Source organism: Beta vulgaris, chromosome 4, assembly GCF_026745355.1.
Source record: "Beta vulgaris subsp. vulgaris cultivar EL10 chromosome 4, EL10.2, whole genome shotgun sequence".
Taxonomy (NCBI): domain Eukaryota; kingdom Viridiplantae; phylum Streptophyta; class Magnoliopsida; order Caryophyllales; family Amaranthaceae; genus Beta; species Beta vulgaris.
Window position 1 is genome coordinate 55,219,502 of NC_079205.1, and position 19,976 is coordinate 55,239,477.

Genomic DNA, 19,976 nt, shown 5'->3' on the forward strand with positions numbered 1-19,976 from the left:
ATACACATATCACAATTCATACATTGTAACATCAAGAATATTATGATATACTATTAATATATGTCCCTTTAAATGCGTGAATCAAGTTGATGTGGCAAGTTAACAACCCTACCAACTTGCTTTTCATCTTAAAGAAAACATGTAAACAACAAGAGTATTATTATAGGGAGTAAGTTTGAGTATAGTTGGTTATGCACAAAAGTTATTTGTCATCCATTGATTTATATCTTTAATTTCATCCTCAAGTGTTTAGGATAGATGCAAATTGCAATAAGAAGTTCAAATTGGCATGGTTAATCAAAAGTCGAAATTGGCTTCATTTGGAGGAGTTTGGTCAATATTTTTCTTTGGCTTGACTAATAAAATTATGTTTGTTTGTGTAGCATTTTCTATGCTTAAAAACTATCCATCCTTTTTGTTAAATTTCGATCCACGATCACCTTTAACATTAATATTAAAATTCTCCATAAATTATCATCTCTTCTCGTTAATTTTATCACAATATTAATATATAAAGTAAGACAAGAGTCCTAATCTTAGCCACAAGCTCTAAATGCATTGCCCATATTATCTACAAAAATAGGATAAGGATAGCTATATAGAGTCCTAAATGCAATAGGAGCGGATCATATCTCTAACATATATGAATTGGGACATTGAGCAACCATGTATTTCAAATGGTGTTCAATTACTATTTTTTCAATCAAAATTTACTATGATGAGAAGCTCTTATGAACAAGGAGAAAAATATGGGGTGCTCAATGAGGTTTAGAGAAAATGTTTATAAGATCGATGAATAAACCAATTCTTAAAGTTAATAATTTAGTTTTTTCAGTTGATCTTGTAATCCACCTACTTTTAACCTAAAATCATGAAACGGTTCGAACTCAATAAATCATGCAACGATTCAAACTCAATATTAAAAAGAGAACAATATCACCTTTCTTAATAGAGTGATTAGATAAATATAGTGACCAGAATAATATATTTAGTAATCATTCTCGGTAATCATATTCTTTAATCCATTTAGTGACTAGCTTTATTCATTTGGTAAGTCTGTCATATTATTTTGAAACCCGTCTGCTCTAGTTCGAGATCTAAAGGGAAACAAAGGAATGAGAAGAGAATGGACGATTTGGTTGGTGCGATTGTACGAGATGTATAAGGATAGTGTTGGATTATATATAGTGAGATGAAATAAGCTTGTTATGACTTTAGGATAATGTACGACTTGGGTTCGTGTAATTTTATGTTAAAAGTAAATGGCCTATTCTAATAATTTGTATAGTTTCTTAAAGCAAAAACGGTTTGAAGATGAAACATGTGGAGATTTAAAACAACTGGCTGATCTGACTTTTTTGTAAGGAGGTTATCGTTTAGATATTAGTATAATACTTCCTCCATTTCTAAATAAGTGCAAAATAGAGTAACTGCACAAGGCACCTAGAGAGAGAAACTTGGGGACCACAATTAAAAGAGATATTAGACAACTTAATTAAACTAAGGAAAATTTGCCAAAAAAAAACTTTTACGAGTTCAGTTTTGCGAAAAAAAACCATATAAAGTATTTTTTGCGAAAACAAACCAAAAAGTTAATTATTTTTGCAAGATGAAACCTGAGACCATTTTCCGGTGTTGACCCTAGCGATTTCCCTTCTTCCTCCATAGTCACCACCTAGCACCACTACCAACATCTGCCGCCAGCCCCCCACCCACCCCTGCATCCCCCCACTTCACCCCCAACCCAGCCCCCATCACTTGCAGCCCACCCCACCCCACTAGCAGCCCCCGACCCCTCCCTCCACCACTCAGGCGGTAGCCCACCACCACCGCTTCACCCCTACCCTCTCTCCTCTCCCTTCTTCCTCCCTTCCCCCCTCTCCTCTCCCTTCGTCCACCCCACCATTGCGCCACCCGGATCCCCCTCCACAACCTCATCCCCCCTCCGCAACCCAGAAAATTTGTACCCACCATCATCATATGATCATAACACCATGAACCCCCCCCCCCACCACCACCACGAAACTCACTACCCACTACCACCACAAATGAAATGGAAACTACCTCGAAAACCTTTACTCAACATCAAACCAAAAACCACAAATGAGCAGATCTCGAACTTAAAAACTCAAGAATCAAATTTTTGGGTTTGATACTTTGATAGTCAAACCTTAAAATTCGATTATTGGGTTTAAACTTTGAGATTCAAGCTGAAATTTCTAAAAACAAGTGTTCGAAGTTGAGATTCAAACAAAAAACCCAAAAAGTCAAAGGAAGAGGGAGGTAATTCAGGAAGGGACGTGGCTCAGAGTATGAAGCGACAGCACACAGGAGGAGGAGAGGTGCGAGAGAAGAAAGTGGGAACCATGGAAAGTGAGAGAGAGGATGGCTGGATAGGTGAGGAAAATAGGGAGAGGGGTGGTTGGTGTGGTGGGGGGTTGGCGGCAGGTGTTGGTGTGGTGGCTAGGTGGTGATTATGGAGGAAGACGGAAAATTGACAGGGTCAACGCCGGAAAGATAAGGGTCAACACCGGAAGATGGTCTCAAGTTTCATCTTTCAAAAATAATTAACTTTTTGGTTTGTTTTTGCAAAAAATATTTTATAAGGTTTCTTTTCGCTACGGAGAATTTGCGACGGAGACGGCTCCCTCCCTTCACCGACCGACGCGACAGAGAATTCGCAACGGAGAATTTGCGCAGGACGACGAGGAAGAGGAGTGTTGCGAGGGAGGGGGTGGGGGTGGGGTGGGGGAAAGGGAAGGGGAAGGGAGATGGTGGCTGTTGGGTGGGGGTGGGGTGTTGTTGGTTGGATGGTGATGGGGTTAGGGTTTGAAGTTAGGGAGTTAGGATTAGGGTTAGGGTTAGGATAAAGTTAGATGTTAGGATTTACTTAGTTAATTAGGATTTAATTAGGGTTAGAGGGGTTAAAGAGGTTAATCAACCCTAATGACTAACGAAAACTTAACACCTTTAGTCATTAAGGACATTTCATGCATTTTGTGAAAATAATAAGGGGACCCGGTGCATTTTTTTTTAAATTAGGGATACACTATGAATTTTAATAAAGTATATGGGTACCTGGTGAAAAAACCGAAAAAACTATTAATTTGGAAACTAGCACGACGAGGCCTGATGCCCTCATCATTGAAAATCACTCTATTTCTATAGAACCAGATAAACCACCATACAAAAGAAAACTTTTTGATTACTTCCAAAGAGAGCTCAGAATGATAGCTATGTTGCACTTAATATAACATTTTTTTTTGGCGACAAGAACAAACAGACCAATTAGGACACTAATTTACCATGTCTAGCTGCAACGGCTAACTTATGAGCTAGGGTGACCTCCATTCTACCAACTTTCTTTATTTCACAAGAGTTAAATTCCCTACGTAAGGCTCTGATGTCGTGCATTAAGGTGGCAATCTCAAAGGGTTGATGTGGGTTACTAATAGCTTGGACAACTTCCACTGAATCTGAGTGAACTTGAAGGTGTCAGATTCCTCTCAACTTTGCTTCGTATATGCCTCCGTAGACAGCATATGCTTCAGTTTGAAGAGACGACGAGGCGACAATTATTGAATTGCCTTCAAAGGCTCTAGTCCCATTCACATTAGCTGACCAACCAATTCCTGCTCGTGGATGCTTAGCCTTATGCCGTTTCCACGCCCCATCCACCACCATGACACATATATCTTCCTGGCAATTAGAGGTCTGAGAGCTTGGAATGTCCTGTTGAGTTCCAGATGAGAAAAGGATATTCTTACGCGAAGTTTCCTTTAAATTTTTGCTCTCAGTCCATTCTCTGAGAAGGGCGTCTTTCCTCTGTATAATATTTGTAGAGTCTTCATATATTTGTCTGAAAACAATATTATTCCTGTGGATCCAGATCGACCAGAGAGTAGCTACGAATTCTTTGGCTCTTTCTGATTTGACTCCATCCTCCTTCCAAAACAACTGAAGGAAATTTCTTACCCATTATCCTAAGGGGATAATCTGGCTCGAGTCCGTTTTGATGCCTAAATTTGAGCTCAACCAGACACGGGTTGAAATTTCGCAATCTCGAAAGAGATGGTTTTCATCCTCATTCTGCCGATGGCAAAAATAACAGCTAGATTGCACTGGGACGTTTCGTTTTATCAAGTTGGTATTAGTGGCTAGGGCCTTATGAATAAGCCTCCACATGAAAATTTTCCATTTGGGTATGAGGTTTGAGGCCCATAGTTTACTCCAAAAGAATCTTTGACTTTGAGATGCATCTAACTTGCCACTTCGAAGCAGAAAGTGGGTATACTTAATATAACATTTACTAAAATAGAAAATGTTGCATTTATTTTGAGACGGATGAAGTATGTTATTGATTGGCTAAAATTCATTATACTATGGGAGTGTGTTTCTTAAAGTCAAAGAACCTCTTAATTGTTATCCATTAATTGATATAATAGAGTTTATCCAAACTATTAATTTATTAAAAAAAGTCAAAATAATTGAATAAAACATTTACTCGAATTAAAAAAAATTCTTTTGCTCAAAGAGGAAAGACCATCCAACTAGATAACTCAAACCTACACATCTCCGAAATCAAAATAGTGGCAATCCTCATTCAACTACACTTACCAGATTACTACAACCATACCCACCCATTGATATTTTTAGAAGCCATATACAACCAAAAAAACTTTGCTCCTTTATTCGTTTTGTTTTTTATGGTACAATGACGAACAATGTGACCCATAACAAATTAAAATTCAAGACTTTTTCATCACTTATAGTTTAACAAACTCCAAAAATAAAAAAAAACTTTCATAATTCTCTCACCTCTTGCACAAATAGTTCTACTAGATAAAGACTTTCTAGAGGCACAGAAAGTGACCTTCCCACTACAACTCTCATCACCCTCATCAATCGCCAATCACCCACGTTTTCTACTTGTATATAATTATTCATTCATTTCTTTTTTTTCCTTCGTTTCTATCTCATTGGAATCTTTCATCACATTAATCAAAGAAAACCAGATAAGACTGGTGGTTGTCTCAATTATTTTTTAGAAAAATACCCATTTTTTATCATCCTCTTTTTCTTCATTGTTGTTGCTATAAACAGGTATTCAAAGTTTATTCCTTTTTTCCTTTTTCCTGTTTAATTGTGATCTTAGTGTTTAAATTTCAAGTCTTTTTCAGGTTTGATTTCTGGGTTATGGATCTTTTTATTGATAAGTTCTATATGGGTATTGTTTGTTTTTGTTGATATGTGCTTTAATTTCTTAAATTTGGGGATTTTTGGGTTTTGGGTTTTGAATTGAGTAATTGTTTCATGTATTAGGTTGATTGATTGCTGGGTAAGTTTTATTTGCGTGTCAAAATTCAAACTTTGACACAATTTTTGGTTTGCTTTAGTGGTGGATTTTTCCGCTTTTTGGGTCTTTTTTTCTTCTTTTTTGTAGTTTGAGTTTTGTTGCTGGGAATTTGAGGTTGTTCAAAATTAGAATTGTTGTTTATATTTTATTTTCTCCTGTTGTCATCTGTTTTCCAGAAAATTAGCTGCTTTCTTGAACAACATGATTATTCTGTTGATGAGATTAATTATTGGTTTGTTTTAATTTCTGTGCTTCACGTTTCTTTCACTTGGTGTTGATTATTCATAGGTCAGCCAAATCTAAGAAATTTCTGAATTTAGTTAGAAGATTATATTTGGAGACAGATTTTCAGTTTGGGTTTAAGAATTGTGAATTGGTATTCAGATTTCTGAATTGGGTTTTAACTTTTTAAGTGTATCTCATTGGTTTTTATATGTTTTCTCTTTAGGGTGTGATTGATTCTTTGCCTTGAGTTCCCTTTGTAGAACTTCATGATGCTTAACACTTCCTGTACTTGGAATATTCCTGTTTAATTTAGCTTAAATTGGGTTAACAATATTCACTTGAGATGATCTTTTTCTAATATGAAGTGACACTTACTCAATATACATAAATAACACTCTCTTTTTTTCAATACTTGCTTTTTGCAAACATGTACTGATGTACATATGCTTATAGTTGCTCAGACCGGAGATCTGAAACTTGCTCCTGTTGCATATAGTTTGCGAATTTTCTGTTCTTAAGTTAAATTTATGTCTTCTGGTGCAGGTTATTAATCATTCTAGTTCATATTGGGGGTTTATAGATTTGCTCAGTAGTATCTTGATTGTTGGATCATGGGTTCAGAAGGTCCTGCTCCATCACCAGTAACAGTTAATGTGACGGGTTTTAAGAAATTCCATGGAGTTGCCGAAAATCCAACTGAGACGATCGTGCGTAATTTGAAAGAGTACATGGAGAAGAAGGGTTTACCAAAAGGTCTGGCTCTAGGAAGCTGCAATATTCTCGAGACTGCAGGGCACGGGGCAGTTGTTCCTCTTTACCAGACGCTGCAATCTGCCATTAACGGGAATGATTCAGAATTACCAAATTCTGGGAAAGTTATATGGGTCAGTCTCTCTATATTTTCTTCTTCATGGTTTGTCAAATACTGGTTGATCACTTTTGTTCATCATATATCTGAAAATTGTTAAAGAGTTGTCATGAGTATGTGGAAGTCCATACTTTTTGCTCCAGTAGAATTTCAATCACTTGATGGCTTGATGCTACTATAAATTGTTGAGTCTGTGAACCAGGACTGCGCTTTTGTATTCAGTTTGACTTGTGCACATTTGTTCTGTCTATTGATACGTGGAAATTGTACTTTGATATTTACTCAACCTTCTGAATTGTTTTTATGGTATTATTACTACTCATTGCATGCTTAGATAGTGCTACCGACTAATTGAAATCCAAGAAGTTGTGTGAGCTACCATATATGTGCTATGTCATGTGGTGGGGAACATGATATATATAGGACTTTCCCACTTGGAGTAGAAGAGTAACAAAAAGTATCTATGTTTCTATGAGAATAAGTTACCCCGACTTTGCTCAACCTTTGATTCTTCAATGTGTTTTGGTGGGATTGTCACTAAGACTAATATGTATGGGTAGATTTAAAAGGAGGTAGTCTCACTATTGGCATTATGATTTGTTCTTAAAATAGTTAGTATACCTGATTGTGAAATGGATGTGAATCTCACCTTGTTAATCTTAATAAAATGGTTGAAATGGACTGAAAATGATCTCCTTTTTACTATTGGCATATTTTGCTATGGAAAGGGGAAGCTGGTTAAATACTTACACCATACAATAAGTCATTATCCAGCCTGCGAGAATGAAAACAAAAGCACCCTAGGATGAGTGGAAATCATCTCAGAGTATATCCCTCAAGTTTAGATGCATCACTCACTGTGGCTATCTTTATTCTCATAGGAGTCATCCTTTAGAATGTATTTCGCATCTCTCTCCACCCATCCTCCCCCCCTCCCCACCCTTACGGAAAGAAAGAATGAAAGGAAGGGCCCTGTTAGAAGTCTTTTATGGCGCATTAAAATATTTTGATTTTTGTCCTTTACAGGTGCATTTAGGAGTAAATAGCGGTGCTACCCGATTTGCCATTGAGAATCAGGCTTTCAACGAAGCCACTTTTCGTTGCCCTGATGAGATGGGATGGAAACCTCAGGTTATATGGATTTCCTCTGATTGTGCTCCTTTATTGTAGCATTACTTGCTGTTTCTCCAGCGCCTAACTCTTTTTCTGATTACTTGCAGAAAGTCCATATTATCCCTGCAGATGGAGAGATCTCTAGAACAAGAAAGGTAAATTGGCTTTATTCATCCTTCAATTACCATGTTCGCAGTCAATTTTCATATTTATTCTTTAGTGCTGAAAACCACCTCAAGGTTTTGAATGATTGAGTTCTGTTTCTGGAAGTTGGAAATTTCTGTTATCTAGTGAATATATGTCACGACTTTGGTGTCAAAGACACATGATGAAGATGAAGTCTCAGTGCTATTTTAGAAACCACTTTGAATTTACATTTCAATCAGTAATAGATAGAGAAAAGAAGAGCAACTGCAAATGCAGGAATGATAGTAAACACTAACGGCAGTAGATTCTGTGCTATCTTATCTTTTAATTGTCTGTTGATGTATTAAGTCAATTCAAAGTCTTCATAACCATGAGATGTAATGGGAAAGATGAAAAACAGGGGGGGGAACTAATTTGCTGGTTTCTTGTTACATATTTGCTCCATTGAAACTAATACTTTCCATACCTGTACAAAAAGTAAACTACTTAGCCTGTTGATTGGCATTCTTTAATGGTTTCTGAATTTAGAAGTTTGAAGTTTAGAATAGGTGCTGGCTGGTAAATTGCAAACTAGACTCGTCTCTGCCTTTGCTTCTGGTGTTCCATTGTTTTTTTCTTTTTTTCTTTTTTTTCCTTTTTATCATATTGGCCACTTACTTGCCATACCACTTCTATTGTATATAATATGATCTTTGTCCAAATGCCCTCTTAAAAAATTGTGTTAACTCCCCTTTCTTCTCCTTGCTGTTTGGTTTTGGTTATTGTTTGAAATTTGAATTATCTAGGCAGCCAAAACGCAAACAAGTATACTAGAAGTCTAGAACATTCCTTAATTTAGTGAGTATGAAATATGCGTGTATTATATGCAATCACCAGTTGAAAGACTGATATGTTTATAAGGAATTCATGTATAAAACAAAGAAAACTAATCCAATGTTTGTCTAGTTTGTGAATATGATAAAATGTATAAAACAAGCAATTCATGCCTCTGCATGTATATATGCAATCATCTGTTTATAAGGAATTCATATTGGCCACTTACTAGCCAAAGCATTGTGGGTGATTTATGTACATTTTTGGTAAATCTATTGTTCTTTATGTTTGTCTTTGATATTCTGTTGTCACCACATAAACGAACAAATAATAGTCCATTGATATTCTGATTGATGTATATTATGGAATGAGGTAAATTAAGTGGAGAGACTTGTTTATGCCTCCTTTAATATCCTAATACTAGGTTCTCCATCTTGCATTTTATGAAGTTTTATCATCAGTAGTTGAAAGTGTGATTTCTTTTTTTGTGAAAAATAATCCAGACTACGCTCCCGGTTGAGGAGATCACATCCGCTTTGACGAAGAAAGGTTATGAGGTGATGACATCGGATGATGCAGGACGCTTTGTCTGTAACTACGTGTATTACCATTCACTCTGGTTTGCGGAGCAAAACGGGACAATGTCCCTATTTGTACATGTACCTCTTTTCTCAACTATAAACGAGGAAACCCAGATGCAGTTTGTAGCTTCCCTATTGGAGGTACTTGCATCTTTGCCTTAGCACTCTAGTGAGCAACTCGCTCGACTTGTGTTGTGTCTTGTGTCCACTACTTGTGTCAGTTTGTATTGGTTGGCTAATGGTATTCGGCGTGCCGGGCATGGACACATGTTTATTACATGCTGGAGTAAACCGTCTTAAATTGCTGATTACAAGTTGGGTTTTTCTCCTTTTCCTTCTCATTTGTCTCATTGTCTGTTTATCTTGTGGATTCCATTGCTTTTTTTTTCATGTGTATATTATCTGGAAATAATTGCAGTTTCTTTCATACTCAATTATGATAGTAAGAGTCTAGGGCCTGTTCTCTTCGGCGTAAAACAGTTGAACTGAACTTAATTGAAATGAATAGTGATATGTGAGAGTAAAAGCACTTTAACTGAACTGAAAATAAGCTGGGGAGAACAGATGGTTGAAGGCAATATAATGAGATGAATATGATTTAAGAACATCATAAATAAATATGCATTTGTTCCCAAGAGCTGGAGACAGGCAGTAATTTACTGAAGGTTTTTCAATGTCATTAATTTGAATGGTATGGACACAAGACTTTTTCAGTAATGGACATCAATTGTCCTTAACTGGTTCATCATTCACTTCTTGAAACTAGCTTGGTTCTTGGTTGTATATCTCTTCTTTTTTGCGGGATGCATGTGTACACTATTTATTCCAGCTACTAGTTCTGCCGAATTTGATCAAACTACAAAGTCGAACAACTCGAATTTGATCCACCACAATTGTCCAACAACTCTTAATTGATCCATCGCAGTCGAATAACTCGAATTTGATTCATAAATATAATTTTTCGTAATTTTTGTTTTGGCTTTACGCATAAGTATAATTTTCGCAATTTTTGTTTTGCTTTTAAGCATAAACCGAAAAATGATATATGAATCCAATTTATTCATTAATATTCTTTTTAGTAGCCATTCTGATTTTTTATGTTCATTTATAAAACGTATTGATAGTATTGAAGTTTAGTGAGATTACTAGTAGGAGAGGTAGCAAAACTATGATTATCTATGTCGTCAATTATTTGTCTTTTTAATGTTGGACATGCATATTAAGTATGGGTGAGTGACAGTATTATATTTCAAACCTAGTAATATCTGCAAGTTTCAAAATTGGAATAGCAATGCATTGGACAAGTTTCGGATATAAAAAGTCGGACACAGTTGTAACCGGTTATGGTTATGAGTTTCAATTTTTTGGATATTATTGTTGGATAGGTCTCGAAAATTAAGTACTCCATCCGTTTCAAAATATAAGGCACGCACGATGTTTAAGGTTAAATTTTGACCGTTAATTACTCTCAATTTATGTGGATAAAAAAATTAAAAAATTAATATTATCATATTATTTTTCTAGACGAATCCAACGATATAATTTTTATTATATTATGAGAGATATTTATGGTCAAAGCAAATTTCTATAAAGCATGAATGCCTTACTATTTTGAAACGAATGGAGTATCATATAGATCCAGTTTCAAAACAGGGTGCTCAATCCCAAATATAGGAGAACTATAAATTTGTATATCAAATTGATATGAGAATTAAGAAAAAAATCACAAAATTAAAACATTATCAAGTAACTTACGTGACATTTTGATCATAAAAAGAAATTAGTATTGTTAGTATTGGGATTTTTTTCCTCGCTTTACTCTAAATAAAAAATGATGTATCCCCTTCGTTCTTTATTGATGTTACTAGCTCGACTTGTGCACTAATTGACTATTAAGACATGTAATTACGTATTAGTAATTAAAAATTTGATATTATTAATATGCTAATTAGGACAAATCAAAGAAGAACCCACAATGACTGTAATTTTTGTTATATATTGGAAAAAAAACTAGAAGATTTTGTGTAATAATATTAAATAGCGTGTCAAGATTTCAAGTCTGAACATCAGTTTAGAACGGAGGAAGTACAAAGAAATTTAGTAAGTTGATTAGGTACCTAGAACCGAAATTGATTTCCATTGGCTCCAGTTCCTTATTCCTCGAACCTTCAACCAATCTTTGTTCCAGATACAATTTTTTATTTATCAGTTACATGGTCTCGCTCACCAATAATGTTAAGAGTATACTTTCTTTATTCAGATTTATTTGCAACTTGGGGGAGACACATTAATGAAGATGAGGAGAGTGATAGGGAGGAATAAAAAGAGAATCGTGTGATGAGGAGAGTTGATATGAAAGGATAAAAAAGGTACTATGTGATGACGAGAGAGATAGAAATAAAGAATATTCGAAGTAGGTAATGTTGCAGCTTAATCGAAATATCCATAAATAAAAATGTTGCAAGTAAAAGAGAACAGAAGAAATAGAGTGTGGATAGGTTACGTCGGTTGTGGGTAGATAGAGTTAAAATAAATATAGAAATTTGATTTAGAGAGAAAAATAGTTTAGAGTTTCATATTATATGAGTAAAAGAGAGTATAAAATACGGTTTTTTTACCAGGGTATAGGTTTCTTAATATTCACCTGGTACCGTTGCATTTTCCAAAATTCACCAGGTACCCCTGTGGTTTGGAAAAATACCTGACGTGACCCTACCGTCAACTTTCTGTTTAATATAACCCTAAAAAAACGTAATTAACCCTAACTTCGAACCCTACCCGACCTAAACCCTAACCCTTAACACTAACCCTTAACCCTCCCACCACCCCTGCCCCTCCCCACCGCAACCCCTCCCCCACCCCTCGCACAACACCTCCCCTTGTATATCTTGTCAAACCATCAATTGAACCCATTGCGCGACACTTGGCACCCTTTGATTCACCGCAAACATCAAATAGTAACCTGGTGGAGCCACCATCCCATTAGGTGGTGCCACACAACTAATTTTATAACCACCATTATCATTCAAAATAGCCGGCTTCACATTTAACTTTACTCACCTGTGTCCTTGTGAGAAAGAATGTGTAGCAAATGGTGCATTTTCCAAATTAATTTCAACGAGTCCCACCACAGATAATGGAAACTATGCTACTTTGAGGTAGGTACTTTGGGGTATACGTTTCCCGAGTTATAGAAGAAATCCACCCTCGAGAAGATGTCAGACTTCTTAATATCTTATGGTACTCTATATCCAGTGCCCTCCATGACTTCTACCCCTCTCCCCTTTAAAAAGCACAAGTGTAGACCATGTATGATAGGTGCGTCTGATACTGGATCAAGTTCTACAATTTCACTTCTATCTATGTTAAGCTTAATAGTGGTTTAAAGCGCCAAAAAACTTGTTAGTATATGCAAGTGGGTGTTACTGCTGTTAGGGATAAAGCATGTGCTTTTGTGAAGCTTGATTCTTTTGCAATAGAAGAAAGCTTTGTTTTCCTAGACTTTAATATGATCAGTTATGATCCTTTTGTATTGGAACAAATGCTTCATTTCCCAATAGTTCAAGCAGATCAGTCATGTGATATTAGGGATTCTAGGAAACTCACTCCTGTTTTAGAAAAACGCTTCCTTTTCGTAGAATTGAAGCTAATAAGTCGTGATAGCCTTTCGCTTTTCTTCGGGAAAAATACGAAGTTGTGGTAGCCTTTCCTACTAATCTTTCTTGCTTAGTCTATGCTTCTTATGCAATTTTGCTTCTATGTAATTTGGTTCACTAAATGAAAATTCTTATTTGGTATCAATTTTCTCCCTTTTAGTTTTTTTGTATTGGTGCTTTTTATAAAAAGTCTTTTGTTTATTCTATATATTTGGTATTCTATGTAGTTAAGTGCTTTTCTACATTAAATCAAAATTACAAGTGCAAGTATCAAACATCTAAAAACAATAGCTTCATATTCAATATGTTAATTATATCTACTAATTATTTGAGTATCGCATTTACGCCATATAAGTTGAGATCACTTTATAACAAAAATTTATACTGGAATTCAAATTGCAAGCAACTGTTATTAGGAATTGGAGATCACTTTAACTTTATATCAAAATTGGGGATTTTGGTAGATAAGGACTCTGTTCCCAGGACTTGGCAAATTTTGTCAAATATCCATGTCGTACGACACAACATCAACACGAAATACATGTCAGCGCAAGTTTCACTTGGACATGGCTAAATCCATAATCCTAGAGTTCATATGCAATTAGGAGAATAGGAAAAGAGAAGAAGATGAGAACTCATCTCGACCTCGTTGACTACAACTAGATCTGGAGGAGATGAAGAGAGAGAAGACTAATTACATTAGTTGTAAACCCTAGATTCGGAAATTGATTGAGAAATACACAATTTTTTTTTTTGTAGATATTGTGGATTTAACTCGGGAGGTTGAGTCGTTTGCAATGGTCGGAATTTCGCCGTCATAAGTCATCTTCTCCAGCGACCATAGAGGATAGGAAGGTGAAGGGTACTCAAGGTGGAAACTCAGATTGTCGACCGTGATCTCCAACTTTATGTTTTTTGTTCACGTGCTTCTTTCGATCCCAAGTTCCATGATATGGGTATTGTTTGTTATCCTGTGAATAATTTGTATCAAATTCAAAAAATTGTTTCATGTTCCTTGTCTCAAACAATGAGGTTAGTCTAAATCCAAATTTGTTTAAATCATGGTGTCAAAACAAGGTCGCATCGTTTCGTATCCATGTCGGATTTTCGAATCTACCGAACTGGCAATGCTGACAACTTTAAAGGTAATAAAAAAATCCGCATTTTAGGTGAGTTTAAGGGATATCTCATGGTTTGAACCGATATTTGACGGTGCGACGACACATCACCTTGTTCCCACTTCGCCGTAACTAGGGCTGTGCAAAGACCATATCTTTTCCATGATTTCGGGTTTCCGGTCCGATCCGAACCCAGAAAATTTCGTCCAGACCAGTGGATCGGAAATTCTAATTTTTTAGTAAAAAATAATAATTATATATTAAAAAAGTTCTGAAAAGTAGAAAGTTAGAAACTTAAAAACCTACTATTTATTACCTTTAGGAATATTGTTATTAAAATTATTAAATTTTAATGTATATAGTTTATAAATGTGTTTAAATCAAACAAAAAAGATTTTTGTTTTTAAAAAAATATATATTCCGGTCCAATATGTCCAAAACTGGATCGGACCGTAATAATTCCGGTTCAGGTCCAAAAATATTCCAGATTCTAGTCCATCCGATCCCGGTCCTAGCATGGGCCGGTGAACACTCCTAACCGTGACCATCCACAACCGCGACGAAAATCGCATTTTCAAGTTATGGTTTAAATTCCATCTTAAAATACAGATTTTAAGTGGCAATTTATACTCTTCAGTTAACAACTTTAGGAAAATTAAAACGTGCATGTACACCCTAATTAAATAAGGAAAATTTGTCAGAAACCACCTTTTATAATCACTTTTTTGTGAGAAACCACCTTTTAAAAAAAAATTGGTTAATTAGCCACCTTTTTGGTTCTTTTTTTTGTTGGAAGCCACCACTTGCCAAAATCCGGCGTTGACCTTGATTTTCCGGCGTTGATCATCAAATTTTTGCCATTTTTTTCCATATTTTTGCCATTTCTTCCAACTAAGATGTCGGGGGATGCGAGGGAGGTGATGGGCTTAGGGCTGGGAGGGTGGGGACGGTCGTGGGGGGGTGTTTTCCGGCAGGTTGCGAGAAAGGAGGGGGGTTGTTGGGGATGCGAGGGGGGAGGGGGGGTTGCCAGGGATGCGAGGGGGGAGGTGGGAGAAAGATAAAGGTGGAAATATGGCGAAAATCTGATGGTCAACGCCGGAAAATCAAGGTCAACGCCGGATCCCGACAAGTGGTGGCTTGCAACAAAAAAAAGAATGAAAAAGGTGGCTACCAATTTTTTTTAAAAGGTGGTTTCTCACAAAAAAGTGATTATAAAAGGTGGTTTCTGACAAATTTTCCATTAAATAATTAGTTGCTTTGTCACAAAAAACCAACATTGCAAGTACCAGTATCAAACATCTTCGTGCATAGCGTCGCCTTCAACATGCCAAGTAGATTTAACCTAATTCGAGCATCGCAAATACGTCAATTTGGAGCTAGGGTTTGGATTTTGGTACTTCTAATCTAAAGCACGCAACTTTTTCAGATTTGCTTACATATATTGGTTGCTACTGTGCCAAACATGTTTCATTTGCAAGCAATGTGGCATATGGTTGTTCACATTGTTTAAAAGAGAGTTTATCTTTGCCAAGGTATGCACGTCCTTAAATAACTACTTATCATTGTTCAGTAAAGAAGAAAAAAACTGATGCTCCCTTTTACTCCTAGGGTCAATTTCCAACACTAAGCGTCCGATGCCACTGGTTAATGTTTCTTACTGCTTTCACCGAAGAATGTGAAACTTTTTTCGCCACATGCCGATGTGAACATCTTGAGTTTCTTACTTTTATTCTCGCTTTACATCCATTCTCATGCTAATCTCAAATATACCACAAATGCTAAACCTTTGTACGTTTGCTTTTACTTGCTAGGCCTTTACTACCATCTTTAGTGAATTGATGGCAACAAGTTTATGTCCAAATCATGTCAACTGCATAAATTTTTAGAAATTGCGTCCGGCTATGGAAGCTTATATCCATCTTGTGGAGTAGGCCAAAGCTCCATTTAAAAGCACTTCAGAGACATGTGAAATAATTACAAGTTAGCAGCAAGTTCCGGTTTAGAGGATTCTCTAAAATTGTCGCATTTAACCTTTAAAATGCACTTTAAACAGCCACCGAAATGTGTATTGTCTTCTGCATAGTATGGCAGTAGCCAATATGAATAAATTGCGTATATACACCTTGATTTTGTGCTTTTCCTCATACACCCCAAACAGCAAGTGCAAGCACCGACTTTTTTTTGGAACAACAACTTCATTATCATCTTGCTAATTAAATCAAACATGATTCGAATATAATGAGTACGCTTTTTTGGGGAGCCGTGCGCGTAGGGGAAGACCAGATGAGAATCAACATTCTGAATTTCAAGAACCTACGGGCAGAGAGTGATGATAATGAACCAGAACCGGCTCCCAAGGTTGTCGGGAGGAGAAGATCACCAAAAAAAATTGAAGAGACCACCATAGACCTTCACTAGAGATGGATAACTCTGACTTTCTAGAAGCAATTGTTGCTACTGCTGCTGGTAAGACTACAAATTGATCTAACAATGAGGTGAGAAAATTGTTTATGCCGATTTTGTACCAAGTACTAAAAAGGTTTAGGTGCCAACAACGAGATCAACATACTAATATTAAATGACATGATAAATAAAATGAATTGCATAAAGGACAAAATAATGAAGGAAACAAGAAATTGTTGACGCGGAAAACCCAAAAGGGAAAAACCGCGGGTGATGCTCCTGATCACCAATCCACTAATATGACGCTTGAAGTAGATGTTACAATGGTAGCTGATTACAATGATGATGGAACTCAAAGTATTTAGAGAGAAGAGTAATATATGTGTGTTTTTCTAGAGAGAGGCGATGGGAGTGAAGATAAAGAACTTAAGTCCAAACTAGGTTACAAATTATGTATATATACTACTAAGAAAATATCTCCCCAGCTGCTTTTGAGTTGTTCCGCAATTTAAGGGCCCCGTCAGCATAATCCCGTGCATATCTCAACCGCCAAGAATGACGCCAAGTAACGTCGCTTGACTCAGTCTTCCCACTCCTTTGCCAAACTGCCACGTTAATTAGAAATTCAAAATAAGCAGGGAAGCCCGCCTATTCCAGAAAACTGAGGGCCCAACAAAAATCATCTCATCTAGAAAAGTATGAATCATTGCTAGGGATGGCAATGGGGCGGGTCTGGGTCGGGTCCAGCTAGACCCAGACCCAGACCCATTAATTTTTCACAGACCCCGACCCGCCCCAGATCCGTTGGGTCTAGATTTTTCAGACCCAGACCCAGATCCGGTGGGTCTAGCGGGTCCGTGGGTCCTAAATGGGTCCTTCTTAGTTTTAAGTTTTCATCACATTTTTGAATATATGTAATTAAAAATTTTCGCCTGATATATATATGTTTTTGTATCCATGGTTAAAACATTCTCTAAATAAAATTTTAAGAATTAACTCATAAAATATTTAAATGTTACAAATTATAGAGTTACATGTCTTAGTGGAGTTATAACACTAACGAGTTTACAAAATCAAAACTCATAAAATTATAGAGTTTAGGCAAAAAAAAAAAAAAAATCTAATATGTAAATGGGTCCGTGGGGCGGGTCTGGGTCTAGCATATGTGGACCCGGACCCAGACCCGACCCATGCTCTTTGGGACCCAGACCCGACCCGGACCCATTGGGTCTAAAGTTTCAGGACCCAGACCCTTATAAATAGGTCGGGTCCTAGCGGGTCTGGGTTGGGTCCAGGACCCATTGCCATCCCTAATCATTGCATTGAAGATATTCTTCTCACAGCTCCTCATATCGCCTTGTACACAATCAGCATGTATCAAAATCAATGGGTTCAACATCCTTCTTCCTCTCTTTTGTTCTTTAGATTTTTCTCTTTTAAAATTTCCTAATTCCTTTCTATTAAGTTCCATTAATTACAGAACTGCAAGGATGTTCAAGCTTCACTCTTTGTTGTTAAAAGGTATATGAATTATGTAATTCTAATGCGATTCAATTTTAAAATCAAATATAGTGGTTCAAATTTATGTTTCCGACATAATCGTGAAGCTCGCCAAATTTGCTGGCTTTCTTTAATTTGTATCCTCAATCTTTCGAATCCTAACTTTTCATACGATGATCTCAAATTAAAATTATTCATAATTGGTTTCCAAATTTCGAGAAGTTCTTGCTTAGAATCAGCGGCAATACTGCCATAATCAAGGGCTTAGATCTTAATGTAAAGAAAACTGACTACAATCCACCACCAACGAGCCTAATGATTATGCTATTTTGGTGGCAACTGATTCGTACGAAGTTGATCCCTCTAGGATAGTGGTTCGACAATTGATGATATTAACGAAATTGGATAAATTTTTTAAGAATTAAAATCTAGTAATACACAAAATATAGTTAGTTATTCATTCGTTCTTATCCAAGAATTTGACAAAGAACTGAAGTAACATGTGTATAAAATGACTGAGAAGCCTAAGATCTTTGAGGTGTTATGAAAGAGTGGAGTTTAAGTGGATATTTCACTTAGACCCGATTAAGTAAGTTAGTTATGCAAAAATTAGCGTCTAAATATTATGTGGCACAAAAGATTTCGATGGTTATATATTACAGGATTCAAAAGACGTACATAAGAAGAATATATCAACTAATTGGCAGAAATTATATTTTAGATGGATTGTGATAATGGACATTATGCATGTGTGAAGGATTTGAATACTGGTTTTTTGATTGCTTCATGGTCTCCCTTTCATAATTTATAGAAATAATTTTTAATTGTTTGAGGAGGTAGTGTCTTTAGTAATCCTCCTAGCATAAAGGAGTCTCTTATTCATAAAATCTTATTTTGCAAGTAAGGCAATGTAATTCAGGTTTATTGCTAAATTTTAGTAGTAATGAAGTTCTTACTGCACAATATTATGTATCTATACTCTGTCCTATTTTTGGCTGATAATAACTAAATTTTGTCGCTGCAGCAACACTAAGGAGACACTATACGTGAAGCCTAGAGTATATGCAGGCTGCATGAAGCACGGTAGATTCTTGCTAAAAGAAAAGTAAGTCTTGGTGCCTCGAAGGTGTAGGCCAATCTATTAGTCTATTAGTTCCTCTGTGGCTAACTTGAATCATTTGAGATTTAGAGCGCAATTATATGGATTTTGGATCAATTTTCAAAATTAAATCCTGCCATGAAATATACCTTCACACTTTTGCACCAGTGCCCTTTACTACTATGCTTCTTTTGGGATGAAAAATGATCTCTTATTGTATAATTTATTATGTTGTCTAACACAAATATATTTGATTTTAGAACAAATACAAGGTTTAAGATTGCAAGCGGGTTGTTAGTTGGTGCATCGTCTGAATTGGTCGAGTAGGGAGAAAGGGAGCCTTTGGTTTGCTCTGCTTTGGACCTTTTGGTTATGGAACAAAAGCACTTGTAACACATATCTTGTGTGACTAAGTGATATCTTGAGAGCATATTATCAATGATTTGTTATTTTTTCTTTTAACGTCAAATCTTGTTGATACTCTTCCTAATTTGGTTGAATAAAGAATGATTGTTCATGCGAAGTACAAATTAAATAAACTTTCTCCATATTGTGGGAATATAATATTCTCGAAAGTGCAACATGTCATAAATTTTTAATTGAACATTAGGTAATTCTACTTTATTAACATCTACTTTCCATTTTTATGTTAACAAAGCAAACACTTAGATTTCTATAGGAAAAAATAGTAATGCAAATAGTGTTGATCATATCGACCTTCATTTCTTAACAATTGTAACATATTTTTGGATGTTTCACAATACGTGTTTTTTTTTTCTTGGGTGAGGTTTATCTAAACCTTATTCTATTATAATTATATGGGTATAGTTCACGTTCTCCCAGTTATTTATCCGCCATATTCATAAGTTCCAATATTATAGAACGAAGGTGATATATTTCGTGATGTATTTTTAGTTTGTGGATTCTTCGGTTGTTATCGGCCAAGGACGATTGTTGTTCAGTAATCATTCAAAGATCTTGGCTAAATTCCGTTTTGTTGGTAATATTATAGATAGGATTAATTTCTTTTTTTTCACTAGATTCTATTTACATTTACATTTCCAATCTTTTTTAAGTTTTCAGGATATAATTTTTAT

The 19,976-nt window shown here is 36.0% G+C and overlaps 1 protein-coding gene and 1 long non-coding RNA gene across 3 annotated transcripts; both read left to right on the top strand.

Moving 5' to 3' along the window:
* The first annotated feature begins 4,786 nt into the window (after nt 1-4,786).
* On the top strand, nt 4,787-9,444 carry LOC104890662 (uncharacterized). Of its 2 annotated transcripts, none has more exons than XM_010676234.4 (5): nt 4,787-5,103; nt 6,125-6,465; nt 7,476-7,580; nt 7,670-7,717; nt 9,026-9,444. In XM_010676234.4, exons 2-5 carry the CDS (start codon nt 6,193-6,195, stop codon nt 9,263-9,265), a joined length of 666 nt encoding a protein of 221 aa, XP_010674536.1. In that variant the 5' UTR covers nt 4,787-5,103; nt 6,125-6,192; the 3' UTR covers nt 9,266-9,444. The 2 variants fall into 2 exon arrangements, with proteins under 2 accessions (XP_010674536.1, XP_010674537.1); XM_010676235.4 differs by lacking the exon at nt 4,787-5,103 and adding an exon at nt 5,117-5,180.
* Nucleotides 9,445-17,167: 7,723 nt separating this feature from the next.
* LOC130591294 (uncharacterized) lies at nt 17,168-19,290 on the top strand. Its single transcript, XR_008969114.1, has 3 exons — nt 17,168-17,801; nt 18,805-18,885; nt 19,140-19,290. It is a non-coding gene; the product is annotated as an uncharacterized LOC130591294 (long non-coding RNA).
* Nucleotides 19,291-19,976: the final 686 nt, after the last annotated feature.